The sequence below is a fragment of the Crocuta crocuta genome, unplaced genomic scaffold (assembly GCF_008692635.1).
Source record: "Crocuta crocuta isolate KB4526 unplaced genomic scaffold, BGI_CrCroc_1.0 scaffold549, whole genome shotgun sequence".
NCBI classification, from domain to species: domain Eukaryota; kingdom Metazoa; phylum Chordata; class Mammalia; order Carnivora; family Hyaenidae; genus Crocuta; species Crocuta crocuta.
Window position 1 is genome coordinate 413997 of NW_027529169.1, and position 18058 is coordinate 432054.

Here is an 18058-nt window from a genome sequence, read left to right on the forward strand (position 1 = left end):
AGCTAATGAAGGCAAAAGTTAAAAAAAAAAAAAAAGAAAGAAAGAAAGAAAGGAAGAAAAAGAATTGTGACTGTTGGCTGTCCCAAACTCGGCCCCTACACTTTTCCTTGACTTCACTGCTTTAGGGTGCAGTGCTGTCTAAGAGCTAAGAAGTTGGATTTGCGAGGTGTTTGTTTCTCACTTAATAATCTGGTCTATGGTGGTTACAGTATCTCTGACCTAGAAGCAGGGGATCAGCCATTGTATTATCCGCACTGGAAAGGGGCTTAGAGATCCCCAGCCACCAGATCTTCTGGCCATACTTGTGAAACTTTTATGGGACTTAAACTTGGGTATTTCCCAGGCAGGCAATGGTTAGGTGGAACCAAGCCTAAAAATATGAGGTGATATCACTGAGGAAGGGATTTGAGGAAGAGTGAGAAATTCCATTCCAGAAGGTTGGCATCACCCCTGTTCTTTGTCTCCTTCTTCAGGAGCCCAGGTAAAAGTTGGGTCAAACAGTGAGGCATTTGAGGAAGGGGGTGAGTAGAGAAAAAGAAGATAGATTACTAAGGCACAGGAATTGCCATCCCGCTCACCCATAATTTTTAATGGTGTGCTGATCTCCTTAGTCCCCCATAGATTGGAGTTTATTGAATTTTCCCTTATACTTCCTCCTTTTACCCTGTTATACAAATGCTTTATTTTTCTTCTTAATTACACAAGTATATGTACATATTTTTAAATATTTAGGCTGTACAACAGTATAAGAAGTGTAAAGCTTCCCACACGTACCTCACTCATTTTATCCAGAAAGGTCAGAGATCAGAGACAGCAGATCAGGCTAATCTTGCTTTGGTGGATGTGCCACCAAAGGCAGTTCTGTCTTCATGTTCCCACCAACTCCGGTCTCTCATTCTTTCCAGTTTTCCCTTATGATACTCTCTTATTTATTGTACTCCTACAGATCATTTTGTCTTCTGTCCAATTCAGACAAACAGAGAACTATACTCTGGGTTACCCTCACATTCTTAAAACACACAGAGCACACACACACTCGCATCCCCCAGTTGTGCATTAGGCATCCTAGGAAATGCCCAAATAGATGACCAATACTTTTTTTATGGATAGGAAAGAAGCATTAAGGTAAATCTTTTTGTTTGGGAGAATTATTGGCATCTTTGGTAAACTGAGGAATTTGAGACCTCTGTCTTCTGGTTCATGGTCTCTGCATGTTCAGACTCTATGAATATCTTTTCATTAACCCAAAAGAAGACAATGGCTCCTATATCTGTTTTTCTGTAGTGATATGAGAAGCTCTCAAGTTTCTCTGGATTTGAAATTGGTTTTCCTCTAAACCTCAGTACAGCTGGGACACTTTATACTACCATCTTATTAACTGAATTTGTTCTTACTGGCTCTAGAAGCCCTCTCATGTGCCCAGCCTTTGTACAGTGCCCAGAGAAACTTCAATTATGTACCCCCAGGAGTTTTTCGTTTCCTTCTGCAAAGCCAGTCCTAGAGAAAACTGTGTGGATATGTATCTGTGTGTGTGTGTGCGCTTTAATTCTCTACAGGCTTTGCCATTTTCTACATCCTGGTGGCATCCTGTCCCTTTCTTCTAGACTTTTTTTTTTTTTGTCTTTTAATCCAAGTCTACCCTCAAGAAGTAATCTGACACAGATCTAGGGTTATAACAAAATATTTGGAGAAGAGGGCTTTTCCATTGCCCTTCAAGTCATACTTCGTATCTTCTCTTACTTTGCCCAGGAGCAAAGATTGCTTTTCTGTAGTTTGCTTGTTTGTATGCATTGATATGAATTTGACTTCTGAGGAGGTACGGGGTAGGAGAGGCAAGCGTATAGGCTGCTCCCTAATCCTAAAGCGTTTAAAATTGGAAAGTAACCAAAGTGTGAGACTGTGAACTCAAAATAAGGAAATGCAACAGCCCTCTAGGAGGAAGGATACCTTAAAACCCTACACAATACATTCCCACTTCCCAAGAGTGCTTTAGGAAAGAGTTAGTCATTGAACAGCAACTGAGCTTAGTATGGAGCCAACCAGGTAAGTAAAGTGTATGCAGATTTCTGGGCCAGGCTGTGGCTTTGGTTTAGGGGCAGTGGGTGTGTTTTCAGAATGCCCTCTAGCTCTGGTGGTGTGATGGTGTTGTTTTGTTTTTTGTTTATTTAACTTGTGTTTCTCAAGTTCCAGAATTAATAGAGATAATGATCCAAAGTTTTTTGAACACTTCACATAAACTGAAAACTCAGGGAACTTGTTTTAAGCCACAGTTGCTTCAGTGTTAGGGTGGAAGGGCCACATATTGGGTGTGATTAGGCCATCTGAGCATAGTAACGGGTGACAGGAAAAGCAGTTAGCCCATGTGAGTTGCAACAGTACTTTGTGGGCTGGGTCTCAAGGGGGCCCTCTATCCAAGTGAGATCACAAAGAGAGCAGGGAGAGAACTGGTATTCTGAGGACTATTAAAAACATTCCCAAATGGAACTAAGAAGCTATCCAGAAGGCACAAAAGGGGGGAAATAAATGAAAGAGGAAAGCAGAACTGCTTTAGCCTTAATTAATTTAGAGAGCATTTAATGAACACCTACTAGGGACCAGGCATTGTGCTGGAGAGTCAAGATGACATAAAAAAAAAAGAGTAACACTTTTTGAGGGATTGATAGTTCAGCGGAACAAACGCACCCAATTAACTCCTATAATGTAATAAATGCTGTGATAGAAATACCATTGTAATAGTAGGGGACCCTAGACAAAACTGAATGAATTCTGCTGGGTGAGAAGGTGTTTCACAGAGGTGACTTTTGAGCTTGGCCTTAAAGATAAATTAGGAGTTTACTAGGCGCACAAAGTGGGGAAGGACATTCCAAATCTTTCCTAGGTCAATAGAGTTTATACTACCATACTGATAAGAGATAAGTATGCTTTTACCTATTGGGGAAATAGAAGGGAGAGAGTGAGGGGAAGTGGAAGGACTCTCATTTAAGACAGTGACTCATTAATTAACATTGGGTCAACACAATGAAAGAGCTGAGCCAAATATTAGAACTCTCAGTTCAAGATTTTAGTAATTTTGGGTCTAAACAAAGCTGAGAATTGAAAGTGTTTACTTCAATAGTGCTTTTGCCCTATTTCCCTAATCAGTAAATCTCTTACATTAGTCCCCAGGGCACAGACCTCTGTAGAAGTTACCACTCTTTCCCTATCACCTTCCATTAAATTATTTCTGTTTCAGTCATCCTGACAGGATTGGTCAAGACCTTCTAGAGAAGCATAGTAATGAATGAGTTATTCTGGTTAGAAGAATATAGAACTGGATTCTAGTTCTCAGGGAAGGCCTCTCAGCCTGTCTACCTTGTTTTTAGTCCCAAAGGAAGTACTTATCTAAACTGAATAGAGGCAGAATCTATCCAATCTAAGCTCTTGCTCCAGTCCTAGTGCCGTCTTCAGAGTTCAATTCAGAGTTAGCACCTCCTGCTTCCTTAAGAGGTATAGTGGTATACTACTAGCAAGAGTACATGACTAGGAGTACTTGCTAAAAGGAGATTTAGCTGCCTGTATGACAACATCTGGCAAGTTAATATTATTTGTGATAGCTGTCTGTATGGTAATACCTGGCAAGTTGATTAATATTATGTGCCTCACTTTCCTTACCTGTAAAACACAGAGACTGGACTAGACCTGTAGACTGCCTCTTACCTGGCAAACTGATCTTATGGGGCTGACATTTGAGTGTGGGCTGGACTCCAGTGGCAATGTATCTAGAAGTTAGCCTCTACTAATAGGTAATACACTTCTAGAGGCTTCATAATGTGGTTGGCAAAGAGACTCAAAGGTACTAAGTGGAAGGGGGCCTGAAGAATAGAGTCTTGCTCTGCTGGAATCAGCAAGCTAAGAAATCCTTCCTATGCATACTTTCCTGAGCTTCTGAGGGAGCTGCCCAAACTAATGAACTGGCCCCTTCATCCTCCACCTTGCCTCTTCCCAGTAGGCTGATGCCATTGTCAAACCTCAATCCTCTCTAGTTAGTGGTCATTTGATAAACTATTTTTGTGGAGCTGCACTTAAATCTGATTTTTTTCTCTCCCAGACTGAAAGGATTGAAGGGAAGAATAACTTCCTTGTCCTCCCTTCTTTTTTTTTTTTTGTTTTGTTTTGTTTTGCCTCAGGTTTGGAGGTAATCATCACACCACTTGGCTGGGTGGTAGTGGTTTATGTTTTATCTTTGAATGGATCGTTTGCCTGTTGTCAACTCTTAGGGGAAAAAAATCGCGCCACTAGAAATCATTTGAATCTTACGTATATTATTTTACTTCTGTACCCCTGATCGTTTGAGAGTCCAGCTATTGCATATAAACATAATATCTTTATATATTGGGGTTGAAGGTCAAGGCACAGTCATGGGCAGCCCATCAATTACTGTGAACAGGGAAGGTAAGACATTATTGAGGTGACACATAGGGTAGGAGGTAGTTTTTTCTAACCCAGTAGTTCCTAATCTGTGACAATCCAAGGTTGCTTAGTAGCAAGAAAGTTTGCTGCTTTCTTGGGGTAACAAGGGTTTTGTAACCTGAATGTGCTTGTGACTGCTTCCTATCTCCACATTTTCCCTACTCCCTACTATTTTCCCAGGCCTAGAGCCATATGCCTGCCTATGAGAATTCAGTCCATTCTAACTCCCATGTTTTCTCCTTGTAAAGTAGTAACATTGATGCTTAGTGTTCTACCCCTTGGGTCACATGCTTTGAAATAGTTGAAAATGTAAGCAAATAATTGAGGCACCTGGCTGGCTCAGCAGGTAGACCATGCAACTCTTAATCTTGGGGTTGTAAGTTCACCCCACCTTGGATGTAGAGCTTACTTGAAAGGAAGGAAGGGAGGGAGGGAGGGAGGGAGGGAGGAAGGAAGAAAAGAAAAGAAAAGGTGAGCAAATAAGTCAAAGAATCTAGTAACTTTTCCTGTTGTGTCTTAAAGAGTATAGTATATGTATGTCACCTAAAGGAAACTTGATTAGCTTATCATCGAGTATTTTTTCCTCTTTTATCATCTGTTTTCTGTTCTAAAGTATAGAGTTATGATGGCCTATCTTTTCTTATGAAACAGTGTATATATAAATGAAGTGCCACATAAATATGTTTTAAAAATAATTCGTCACAGATTCTGAGAATCTCTAAGAGAAAGAAATTTTTTAATGTTTATTTATTCTTAAGAGAGAGCACGCGTGTGCGCAAGCGGGGAAGGGTCAAGGAGAGAGGGAGACACAGAATCCAAAGCAGGCTCCAGGCTCTGAGCTGTCAGCACAGAGCCTTGACACAGGGCTTGAATCCATGAAGCATGAGATTATGACCTGAGCCAAAGTTGGACACTTAATTGAGGCACCCCAGAAATTTCTTAAATGTACCCAGAACTTTGGAAGTGAATTCAAGTTTTGCTCTCTACTACTTTTTCCAACCCCCTCCCTCCCCAAAGATCCAAGGAAGCCAGGGCTCAGAAAGGCAAAGGGAGTAGTGTAAGATCACAGTGGATTATAACTGGCAAAGCAGAGCATAAAACCCAACCTTGCTTGATTCCAAAGCCCTTATCAGCACTACACAGGGTTGTCCCTGTTTGATTTGGCTCCCCGTTTTCATAGTTGTGTCATAACTTTAGTAGCAAGGTTGAAGAATCCTCTGACCCCTGGAGAGCTATATTCAGCCCTCATCTTAATTTCATCTAGAAGCGCTATAATAGTAGCCATAGCCTATAGACTTCCTCCCATCCTTATCAACCCCCCTTTCCCTTCTCAGGCCTCTCCAGAGCAGTTTTTTTTTTTTAACTTTTTTTTTTAATCATGACTCCTAATAAAACATTTTATATCATAATTCAGTGTGTGTACATTTTCACAAATGATTCTTATTTGCGATATATTTGTTATTTTCTCCTTTAACCAAAAAAATTTTTAACACTTATTTATTTGGAGAGAGAGAGGAGAGAGTCCCAAGCAGCCTCCATACTGTTAGCACAGAGCCTGACATGGGACTTAAACTCTCAAACCACGAGATCTCGACCTGAGCCAAAATCAAGGGTCAGACGCTCAATTGACTGAACCACCTAGGCGCACCATCCCCCCTTTTTTAAATATACTGATCATGATCCACCAAGTGATTTCAAGGTCATTACTGATTTATAACCCACAGTTTGAGAATGAAAAGAGCTAAAAAATTGTGATCAGTGGCTAAGAAACTAATTAATACTGATTCTTGTAGTACTGGTTCTTTTTTAGGATTTAGGATTTTGTGGACCAATTATTTTAAATTTGAGGGTTCCCCCCACATATGGGTATTTAGAAGGCTTACTATTGACTGTCAACACCATTATATTTTTAAAGCATTAAAAAAAAAGTCATTTAGAAAGCTTTTAAAAAATATGCTTCCTTAAAAAATTTTTTTAAATATATATTTCCTGTTTTAAAAAAAGAATTTTATAGAATGAAAAGATCTTAAATCCTTCAAATAACACCCTCCTCAATCCCAGTCTCCTCAGAGGTAACCACTATTAACAGATGAGTATGTATTCTTCCATATTCTTTTATATGCAGAATTTTGTTTTACAGATATAGGATCCAACCTTGTGTTTTGTTATACAACTTTAACAACAGGTGTTAGAAGTTTTTCTATATAATATATATATTTACCTTTGAGAGGAAATTGATACTAAGAAAGTAAGAAGTTAGAAATCTTGTTACAGAGAATATTCTTTTAAATTGAATAAATTCAGCTTTATGAAAAACTTGCTATATCGTCTTTATTTTTATCATTTCATCATAAGCCACTGAAAACTGCACCACAGAATAGCCTATATTTATCTAGATTCGTAGAACTCACTGGTCTGGGGAATATAAAATACCCAGTAGAATCAGAGTAATTTCTTACATTCCTCTGTCTTAATCTAGTCTACTTTGGGACTTTTTGGGGTTCTCATTGATCTTTTCTGTTTTTTTAAGTTTATTTGTTTTGAGAGAGAGAGTGCAAGCAGAGAGAGAATCCCAAGCAGGCACCACTCTGTCAGTGTAGAACCTAATGTGGGGGGTTGATTTCATGACAGATCATGACCTGAGCTGAAACCAAGAGTTGAATGCTTAACTGACTGAGCCACCCATGCTCCCCAACAATACTTCTTTTTTAGCACTATACTAAATACATCTTTTCCTTAATCATTATTGCTACTCTATGAGGTAGGTGTTTTTTCCATTTAACAAAGGTGGAAGAAAAGGCTCAGAAATTTCTTGATGTCATTAATGAGGGGCTCCTGGACAGCTCAGTTGATTAAGCATCCAACTCTTGGTTTCAGCTCAGGTCATTATCTTGGGATCATTAGATGGAACAGTCCAGAGATTGAGTGTCAAGCCGCATCTCCACGCTAGGCATAAAGCCTGCCTGAGATTCTTTCTCTTCCTCTCCTTCCTCTCCCTCTGTCTCCCCCTCCCCAGCTCACACTCTGTCTCTCAAAAAAAAAAAAAAAAAATTAGTTTAATATTCATTGAGCACTTTTTGTCACATACTTGTTTTTAAGTTTTTTGTTTTTTGTTTTTTTTTTGAGAGAGAGCACATGCCAGCTGGAGAGGGGCAGAAAAAGGAAGAGAGACTCCCAAGTAGGATCCATGTTGAGTGTGGAGCCCAAGGCAGGGCTCAGTCTCACAACCGTGAGATCATGACCTGAGCTGAAATCAAGAGTCAGAAGCTTAACCAACTGAGCCACCCAGATGTCCCTGTCAATACTTCTTTATTTCTGTTATCTCATTTAATCCTCACAACAGCTTTATAAAGTGCTCATAGGCTATTATCCCATTTTATAGATGAAATGAATGCACAGATTTAGTAACTTGCCCAAAGCTTCACAACGAGTAAGCAAAACTGTAAAATAAACCCAGTGAATTAGACTTCATAGTCCTTGTTCCTCTGCACTGCCTCCTTTTAATTTTTCTGTCTATACTATCTTTACTGGAATTGCAGATTGTTAACCCTGATTTGATTCCAAAGTATCTTGCTATAGTGACAAAATAATGTTTCCCCACATGCCATGAAATAAATTTATGGAGTCATTAGAATCAGCCTTGAAGAAAGGAAAGATTAATTTGAACAAAGTACAACCAAAGCAATGCTTAGGTTTTAGAGGTTTTGCATGTTCTAATCATGCTAATACCTTTGAATCTCATATTCTCCTCAGGGTCAGAATGATGAAAATATATTCAGGTCTGGATGACTAGACTCTCAGAAGTCCCCACTTATGTCTCTGTCTCCTCCTCTACCACCAGCTTTCCAAGCCCCTTAGGAGGTTAAAAAAAAAAAAAAAAAGTTCAGTTTCTTTTCATCAGATGTTTGTCGCTTGAAAACTTATCCCTGCATCATCTCTGGAGACTCCTGCTTGTGTTTAAAAGGTACACCTTTCTCTGCCTCTAACTTGGAGAGCGATGGCTGTTAGGCCCATTTAGTGTGGAGAGTAATCTAATCCCTAGGCACCAGGAAGACAGCTGCAAATTGAGAGTAGGTCAAGCCTACTGATTCTTAGACTTGATAGATTCTCAGACTTGAAGAGGTGGCAGAAACAAAGTGAAAGAGTTGATGCTGAATGTGGTCTGTTAGTGGTCTATGGTCTATTTCTCTACTCACCTTTGACCAGAAATGAGAAAGAACAGATTTTCTGGCAAATGGACCCTGGTTAGAGTTTCAGAAACAAGAAGACTGCTTATGTATGAAGGATATGGAACCAGAAGCTACCCCTCTTCTCCTAGGGAGGGGTGACTCATCCCACACCCCTAGAGTGCATCTCTCATTTTGAAAGCTAGAAAAAAGATGGGGGTGAGGAAAAGTACAGCACCAGGATACCAACAAGATAACGGGAGCTACCGTACATCAATTTGCTGTTTGAAGACCTGGTAGGAAATTAATGGGAAATAAACTTATTTCACACCGTTTTCAGTCTCTGCATTTCAGCTCCCTTGGCAGTTGAGGATTAAGTAGTATGGCAAACTCCACTTCCGACACAATTCTTATTTTTATTGTTCCCCATTCTTACCACTAAGTGTCAGCTACCTGGGACCCTCTCAGTGGGATAATCTTTTAATGGTGGTTAATTTTAATAGTTAAGTTCTCATAGGACCAAGGAAATTAAGAGATTTATCTTTTTTTTTTTTAACTGATTGCAGCAACAATGGCCCTGTGTTTAATTTTACCCACTTTTTTTTTCTTGCAGGACTGTTGAAGCCTGAAGTCCCCTCCCCTTTCCCCCTCCCCCTTTGCCGCTTTGTGGCATCCCCCCTCCCTCCACCCTTTCCCATTCTGATAATCTAACCATGACTAGCAGAAGCACAGCCAGGCCCAATGGGCAGCCCCAGGCCAGCAAAATATGCCAGTTCAAATTGGTCCTGCTGGGTGAATCTGCAGTGGGGAAGTCTAGTCTGGTATTACGTTTTGTCAAAGGGCAGTTTCATGAGTACCAGGAGAGCACCATTGGAGGTGAGTACCTCAGAGAAAGTGGAGGTTCAGTGTGTAGTGAGGCTTTTTGAAGGGAGATATAGGGACCTGATTGTGGAGCTGGCCTTTTTAGCTCTCTGGAATGGAAATCCATTATTTAAAAAAAAAAAAAAAATTTTCATAATGCCAAAAAAAAAAATATATATATATATGTATATATATATATTCCTAGAAGAAAATTAGAAAGGTTGACCTTTGCACACCAAGAAAAATCACTGATTTTTTTTTTTAAATCTCAGTCTGTTTCCTTCCTCTCACTTTCCTCTTAATCCAGTTGAAGTTTAGTTGAGTGTCATCTTGAGCAAGGTTGGTTTAAAGCAGTGATTCATAATCAAAAGTGTACATCTGAATCACCTGGGGAATACTTTTATCCTGTCAAGCTTGGGCCCTACCCTAGATGTACTGATCAGTATTGGAAGTAGGGTGAGGTTGGTGGTGGTGTAGACATGTGTGTTTGAAAAACTCCGTAAAAGAGGCTGGAACTAAATATAAAAGGTAAAAGGCATCTGCCTTTCCCATCTTTGCTATCTTCTCCCTTCTACTACTCCCAAGGCCACTAATTCAGTAAAAGATCTTTTATGAGAACTCCCATGTTACTCCTTCCCTACTTTTACTAGTTACCTTGGAAATGCAGTGTTCTTAGACCAGAAGATTATATAAAAAAGTAACAGCCAAATTATATTGATAATGGTGGGATCTGCCATCGGTCTTTAATGTCTTCTAATTAATTATTGATGTGACTTTTATCTGAAACTTATTTTCTGTCATTATCCCTTATTCTTCTATTTTGGTTAGAAGAGAGATAAGCGTCCTTTCTTCTAACCTTCATAGTTTGTGCCCCCATTCCTTAGATAAACTTCTGGCAGGAAGGACTTAGCCAAGGGCAGTCTTAATCCTGGTTCTAAGACCTATATATAAGGAGAGGAACTCTAAACCTTTTCCTTAGCTGAATGACCTGGGTGGTGACTAGTCTTAGTCTGAGAATGGAGATACTGTGAAAGGGGCTGAGATTTTCCCATTGATCCTCCCACTTACAACTTCTTCCCCTCCATTCTCTAATCCACAGCGGCCTTCCTCACCCAGTCTGTTTGTCTAGATGACACAACAGTCAAGTTTGAAATATGGGACACAGCTGGGCAGGAGCGATACCATAGCTTGGCCCCCATGTACTACAGAGGTGCCCAAGCTGCCATTGTGGTTTATGACATTACTAATCAGGTAAGCAGGCTGAGAAGATTCTCTCGCTTTTATTTATAGGAATTAAATTAGGAAGAGTACAGATTCTACTTCCAAGTGCTGGTAAGACAGAGGTAATGAGTTATCAGACACAGTTGGTTTCAGTGAGTGAAGGCTGCCTAGAAGAAGTGAGTTTTGAGACAGGGTTTTGAGGGTGATAGGCCTGGGGCACCTGACTGGCTTAGTCAGTGGAGCATGTGACTCTTGATCTTGGGCTTGTGGGTTCAAGCCCCAAGTTGGGTATAGAAATTACTTAATAAAATCTTAAAAAAAAGAAGAAGAAGAAGAAAAAGGTGATGGGCCTAGATTGGCAGTCATTCTGGCCTACCTTCTCTTCCTCATGTTTTCTTTCCTAGGAAACCTTCGCCCGAGCGAAGACATGGGTAAAGGAACTACAGCGACAGGCCAGTCCTAGCATCGTTATTGCCCTGGCGGGGAACAAAGCTGACCTGGCCAATAAGCGCATGGTGGAGTATGAAGTAAGTTGGCCCGTAGAATCCCTCTGTAACACACTGTCTCTGTACTTGGGACCTTTTTTCCCCAAACCTGCCCTCTCTGAAAATCTCATCTAAGGGCATTTATCATCTCATTCCCCAGTTCCACACCAAGTTACATACAGCAACACTGTGACCCTAATGACAGCCAGGGGATTTTACAGGAGTCAGAAAAAAATTTCAGAGCAGAGGGGTAGCAAAGTACCAGCTATAGGGGCATTAATGTGAAAACATGAAAGAGGGAGCAGTTGAATTTGAGGTAAGGGACTATTCAACTGTCACAACCTAAGAGCCCCCAACCAATTTACCTTCTCCCTCATTATTAAGATTCCTGACATCTGCTTGTTGTATTAAATGATCTAGACCATGAGTTATCCTTGAGGAAGTCATCACCAAAATACAAGTCCAGAGCCAGCTGGCCCAGAGGGCAATTAAAACAAGGATACTGCCTAGCTCTGGGTGCTACATGGGAGTGGAAAGGCAGTACATGTTTCTATCCTGCATTCTGAGTACCAGTTCACCCACCCCTTACAGGAGGCCCAGGCGTATGCAGATGACAACAGCTTATTGTTTATGGAGACTTCAGCCAAGACAGCTATGAACGTGAACGATCTCTTCCTGGCAATAGGTAAGGTCAGAACAGCCTGGGGTCTTCCTGTCCTTTTGCCTGGCCTCTAGGCAAGATCACTAACCCAAGTCATAAAGACAATGGAGTGTCCCTTCTTGTGAAAACTTTAGGTATGGAAATAACTTTCCATTATGACTTCCATCCTTTGGCTACAGCTTTACCCTCATCCCTCCACCCACCCCCATCCCCGTCTTCATTGTAGTTTATAAACAGTGAACTATTCCCTCTTCAGAACATTTCTTTTTTAATCTCTCACATTTCCCCTTTCCCCATATCACTCCCCCATCCAATAGTCTTTTTGGAGAGATGAGTAAAATCTGCCATACTTTTTTCCCTTCTCTTTTTATCTCTAGCTAAGAAGCTGCCAAAGAGTGAACCCCAGAATCTGGGGGGTGCAGCAGGCCGAAGCCGGGGTGTGGATCTCCATGAGCAGTCCCAGCAGAACAAGAGCCAGTGTTGTAGCAACTGAGAGGGTGGCTAGCAGCAAACAAGTATGGAGCTAGCACGAGAGCTAAGAAATAACCTCCATCCCCACCCCTCAGCACACAGCCCCTACGGTAACAGCACACTGAGCCCTGGCTCCCAAGGGCTGCCTCCTGACAGCTCCGTCATGGCACTTTTTAACGCTTCAGCAACCAACACCAGGCAGCTGTTGCCACTGGCCTCCTACCCCTACTCTGGGGCTTGGGGGTCAGATCCCCCAGGACTTACCTTCCAAAACAAACTTTCTTCACTTTGTATTATAGGTGCAAGACAGTGACCTACTTATCTTTCCTCCTCCTCCTCATTTTTTCAGAAAACATTTTTTTGTCTCCTGCCCCTTCCCCTTCTGCTTTTGGTCAATCCCTGTTCTTGATCCCCTTTTCCTCCTCTCCCCAGGATGGAGAAGGTGGTGAACCCAGGAACTGAGGAAGGAGGTTTCCAGTTCAGTCACATTAAGGGCCCTGGGGGAGAGTAAGGCTCAGAGCGGGAGGGAGTAAGGAAACTTTTTGTTTTTATTTGGTTGGAGTTTCTCATATTTGAAAACACTGCAGTCTCCATGAGTTGGCCTTGTGGAGGGTGTTTTTAGGTAGAGGTGAGAATGGGAAGGCAAGCTCTCGGGTACCAGGTGGGAGTTGTGTTGTTAGCTAACTGGGCAGAGGTAGAGGAGGTGGAGATGCAGTGTCACCTGTGGCTCTGGAACTGTTCCAAGGCCTAATTTCCCCCTCACCCAGCCTCTTAGGTAGCTTCTCCCCCATAGTGGGGGAGACTCTGGACCCCAGAGTCCTCCAAAGAATCTTCACTGGTTGCCTGCATCTTTGGCTCTGCTGTGATCTAATTAGAGGAGGGACCAGTTTCTGATACCCATCCTCTGATTTATACATATGCATTTTTTTCTCTGGCCTTTAGATGGCCTCAGCCCCAGCCACTATATTCCCCTGCAGTTTGCACTTTAATTGGTGGTAGTTCAGTTGGGATACTTGTTTTATGGGGGTTTTGATTGATTTACCCGCCCTCTCACCTTTTTAATTAAATGGAACCCAAGGTAGTATGTATATGAGGTTTGGGGAGGGGCGATAGAGAACAGGACCAGTGGCAGCTACTCAAGCCCAGTCTCCATTGCTTGCTTCCTCCAACTCTGATTCTTAACCTATATTCTTGCCAACCTAGCTCTCGAGTATAGGTTTGCCTTCCTGGGGAATTAACTGAGCAACTGGAGAGCGGTATCGGGATAGCCTAGGCCATGGTATGGGAGTGAAGAGAGGTGTCAGGCAGGAGGGAGGCTTTTCTATCCTTTCCTAGGGTTCACATTCAGTTCGATCCACCCATTACTGTGTCTTTTCTACTTCCCTGTAAATAGGTATGATCTTTATTCCCACTGTACAGTCTGTTCTGTCCTCTACCTCCCATCAGGCCCTCTTTCTTTTCTCCTTTGTTAGTATCTTCCATTTAGTCTCTCCATCCTTATCCTCATACTCACCCCCAGCCAGTGGTTAAATCCACGTACCACTAGGGGTTAATACCACAGGCCTACTCGTAGACCCCTCAAATCAAAACACCTGTTCCTGTGGACAGGGAACAACTGGCACTGAAGGTCCATCACAGCTATCTCATGTCACCAGAGGACATTGGTCCCTTCTAAATCTCTAGCCACTCTTCACCTCCCTCATCAGGTGTTTTGGGATATCTTTGCGAAGCCATCAAGGCAAGAGAGAGCTCTAAACTCCTTCTTGTTCCAGCCCAGAGTTTTGGGAAAATTGGGGGAAGTAAGATAGGAAAGGTCACAGAGACCTAGGATTGGAACCTTTCTCCCCTTTGATTTGCAGACTGCCTTCTGTCCCAGAGCAGCTGAGAAATCCTTGAAGCTGAGACTCTGAAGGACCCAGCTTAGGTTCTTCCACTTAGGCCTCAATTCCCTTCCTTTTCCAGGGGCAGCCTTAGTTCCCGTGGCCCTGAAACACACACATTTTCCCCTTCCTTTCCTAGCACCCACTAGCCCCCCCAAAGCACCCAGTGCATCCTTATAAGTGGAAGAACTAGGATCCCTCTCGTAAATTCCTTAGAAATGAAGTTTCTTTGTTTTCTCTGTGCATCTTTCCCCATGGAACGGGAGTGAACTGTTTCATTGCCTTGGAGCTGGGAAACCATTTCTCCAGGCTTTTTCTCCCCTCCCCAGCCCCCTTAGGAACTGGATTGGCCTTAGCTTCTGGGCCTATCTGCTGTCTTCCTTCTACTTCCTACCAGCTCTTCTGCTTTCCTTTGAGCTTTCTTGGCCTTGGAGATCTTAGTTTTTATTTCCCAGCTCTTCATTTTTTTCCCTTCTGATCAGTTTTTTTTTTTAAAGGGGGGGGGGTCCTTTTTTTTTTTCTTGTAAGAAAGCATTTGCCTTTTTTCCCCTTTACTTCCTCTCCCAACATAACAATCGTGGTAACAGAATGCGACTGCTGATTTACCGATGTATTTAATGTAAGTAAAAAAGGAAAAAAAAAAAAAGAAAGAAAAGTGTATTGGAGTGGTGTTGCTTTTTTTCTATTTTTTCTTTTCTTTTTTCTTTTTTTTTTTTTTTTTCTTTTCAATACTAGAAATTTGGAAGAAAAGGCATTCAGTGTTTTAGTCGATTAGAAACACACCCTCTCCTATATCTTGGTACCTCCTTATAAGTTTCCTTTAATCTTTTCTTGAATAGTGAAATAGCCCAATTTGGAAAGTAGTCCCTTTATTGCTGTTTAATTGCTCCTATTCCCAGGCCACTAGAGAGTTCATCAAATCTGACCTAACTTATTTTTATACGCCTCTTAACAGAATATATATTGGGGGGGGTAGTCTATGGACATCTGGGCAAACAATTGATGAGACTGGAGGGAAAGGTGGTATTTGTGAATCCTTTGAAGTATTCTGCAATAGTTTATGTGCATTTCTCCAGGGAAAGTGTGCCTTGCTTGCCTTGCTAGTATCTCAGAGGGGTCCGTGACCTAAAGAAGGTTAAAGAAATCACTTAATTTGTATTTTTAATTGATCATGTGGCTTCCACCCCAACAGGAAAATTTCTCCTAGATCTGCTCTTGTTTGCTACTGTACTTGAAGCCCTTCAGTCCATCACCGTCTAAATGGAGGGTGGGGAGGCAGGAGAATGATACAGAGAAAGATCAGGTATCGTTGCAGAAGTACAGGAAAGAGGACTAGTGCCAGACAGAGCTGGCATTGCAATCCCATCTACCAGCTACCAGCTGCTCTCTGCCTCACTTTCTTCTGTAAAATGAAGTTGACGTTCAAAGGTCAATTATGTAAAGAATGTGGGGGGCACACAAGGTGACACTGTTATTATGGAGAAGTCTTATCTTGAGGCCTCAGACAGTCCCTAACTGATTTCTCTGTATCCTTGGGCTGAGCCTAATTTTCAAGGCTGGTAGTATAGGTTGGGCATCACACCTCTCCAGTGATTTAATTGAACACAATTGAGTTGGAATTTCCAAAACCCTCAAGGCCAAAATCATCTTTTCACTGTCAGTTCCCCTTTCCTTCTGTCTTTCAGTACTCCTGCCAAGTTGATTCTTGACAAAAGCTCTCCTTCACTTTAGGAGAGCAGAAAGGGAGAGGAAATTATCTTCCTAAATTAAAGATGAAGACTTTTGCTTAGGAAGGTTGTAATTCAACCTTCTGGTCTCTAGAGGGCAGTGGGGATACGTTTGCCTCAGGTTCACAGCAAGCCAATAACAAAATAAGTTTTCGGTACTGCACCAAACCATAAAAGGGTAATGGCAAACGTATTCTTAGTGCTCTCTACTCTGAGACTATGAGCGATTATAATCTTCCTACTTGGGGGTGTTAAAATATCCTTGTTATGACAATGATTTTTTTAACTAAAAAAAGTGGGTGTTTGTATTGTTCCATACTTTGGCAAGAAAATAGACAAGTTCAAGGGAACTAGTCTTTGAACCACCATAAATCCGTTCTTATTCTTGGATATAAGAGACTTGAGCGCTTGACCTTGTTTTCACTGAAAGACAAACCGGGCTGTTGTAGTTGCAACACAGATGTTTGTCAAAAACAGGGTAGAGGCGGAGCTCACCGCCGGGAGTAAGCCGGCTGGATTCCCAGGCCTTCTCAGTGAACGCACCTTGTGTCTCAGCTGTATGGGTGGGGCGGGGCATCTCAAAACCTCCCACCTCGCAGCCCAACCTTTGGAGTCCTGGTCACCTTCCACTGCCCGGCTCCGGACAACAGTGAGGGTCCCATTCGTTGTCGAGCAGGGATTGGAAACAAAAAACAGCCAGTCTTAGCTCCGAGCCCTCGTGGCACCGCCTGCCTCGACCTCCAGGAGGCGGGCACAGCAGCTTGCAGGCGGCCCAAGGCCAGCCAATGGCTGGGGGATGAGCCGAGAGGAGAGAGTGCTCCTTCACTCGGGCCCAACGTCATGATGCTGGCTCCGCCCCTTCGCCAGCCGTCTCCGGAGCTGGGTGGGTAAGCCAGCCACTCAGCGGACGCCGAAGCCGAAGCCGAACCCGGTAAGGAGGCTGGGGGCTGGGAGAGGGAAAAGGAGGAGGAAGGGCTGAGGGCAACCTGGGCGATGGCCAGGGCCATGGGCCCCAGGGGTGCTCCGAACCCCATGGGTTCGAACATAAACTGCCAGTACCGCCTCCACTCCCCCTGCCCTGGTGCTCTTTAGGAGTGCGGTGTGTTGCTACGATACACTCTTGTGCCAGCTGCTGAGCAGTGGCATGGGACTGGGTGCTTGTGCTCTGGAGTTGGACATGTCCTCCTACCTATGTGCCCCCGGGGGGGTGAGGGGTCACCATCCGCAAAAGGGAGGTGACGTCTGTTTTGGAACAGAAGGCTGCATCTCCCAAACCTGGGACACTGGGTCGACCAAGTTCACCCGCAAGTCAGCCCTACTTGCACCACTCCCGTCTGGTTCTAGTGGGCTGCTAGGATTGAGGGCAAGTAGGAGGGAGAGTGAGGATCCCGTGGCCCAGGAGCAAAATGCAGACTGCTCCTGTTGCTATCTTATTCGCAGTTTCTCAGCCTGCCCCCCCTCTTTAGCATTTCACCAGCAAATGGGACTCTTCTCTTTCTTGCTTTGGTCTTCCTGGGGTCAGTGATCTGCTCAATGCTGTAAGGAAGGAACTGCTGAGGGCAGAGTGGGGAAAAATTACTTCTTTAGCGCCCCCCCCCCCACACCAAGGCCATTAACTTCTCAATTTGTTGAGTTCACAGGAATGGCATAGACAAGGTAGGAGTAAGGACCCTTGATTGGAGCCCAGTACCCATCTGGGTTCAATTTTCTTTTTTCCTAGGGTTGGTAGAGGGAAAAGAGGGGACTGAAAAGCCTTAAAAAACAATGTTATTACATGTTTGCTCCTAACAGCCACTCTGCTGGGTAGATCTCATTTCATAGATGAGGACACAAGTTCTGAGAGACTTGGTATCTTGCCCAGGAAATGGGGCTAGTTAATGGTAGAGCTCATTTCTCAAACCCAAAACAGTTTGACTCCAGAATCTCAGCTGATTCACCCTATTAGGCTGCCACTAACTTTTTCATGTTTTTGTCTGTATTTAAGTTGGTCTGCCTCTCATTTGCCCTCTGCTAACTTTGGAAATAATAAACCAGCAAACTGGACAGTCGACATTTTAGCTTCTGACCTTAGGCCCTTGGCCCTGAGCACTGTTCTCTGTAGTGGACAGAGTAGAGAATGGAGGATGGTGATTACAGA

General features: G+C 42.8%; 2 protein-coding genes across 2 annotated transcripts in view; both read left to right on the top strand.

Annotated features, from left to right (window-relative positions):
• The window catches only part of RAB5B (RAB5B, member RAS oncogene family), a 13495-nt gene extending 864 nt beyond the window's left edge, over positions 1-12631 (top strand). The window contains exons 2-6 of the mRNA XM_077757470.1: positions 9229-9491; positions 10576-10727; positions 11102-11224; positions 11774-11867; positions 12221-12631. Coding sequence (XP_077613596.1) covers positions 9329-9491; positions 10576-10727; positions 11102-11224; positions 11774-11867; positions 12221-12336 — 648 coding nt within the window. The 5' untranslated portion in view covers positions 9229-9328 and the 3' untranslated portion in view covers positions 12337-12631. The remainder of the gene's footprint in view (positions 1-9228; positions 9492-10575; positions 10728-11101; positions 11225-11773; positions 11868-12220) is intronic.
• Positions 12632-16314: 3683 nt separating this feature from the next.
• SUOX (sulfite oxidase) overlaps positions 16315-18058 on the top strand; it is a 4604-nt gene continuing 2860 nt past the window's right edge. The window contains exon 1 of the mRNA XM_077757471.1: positions 16315-16852. The gene's annotated coding sequence lies outside the window, so the exon portion shown is untranslated. The remainder of the gene's footprint in view (positions 16853-18058) is intronic.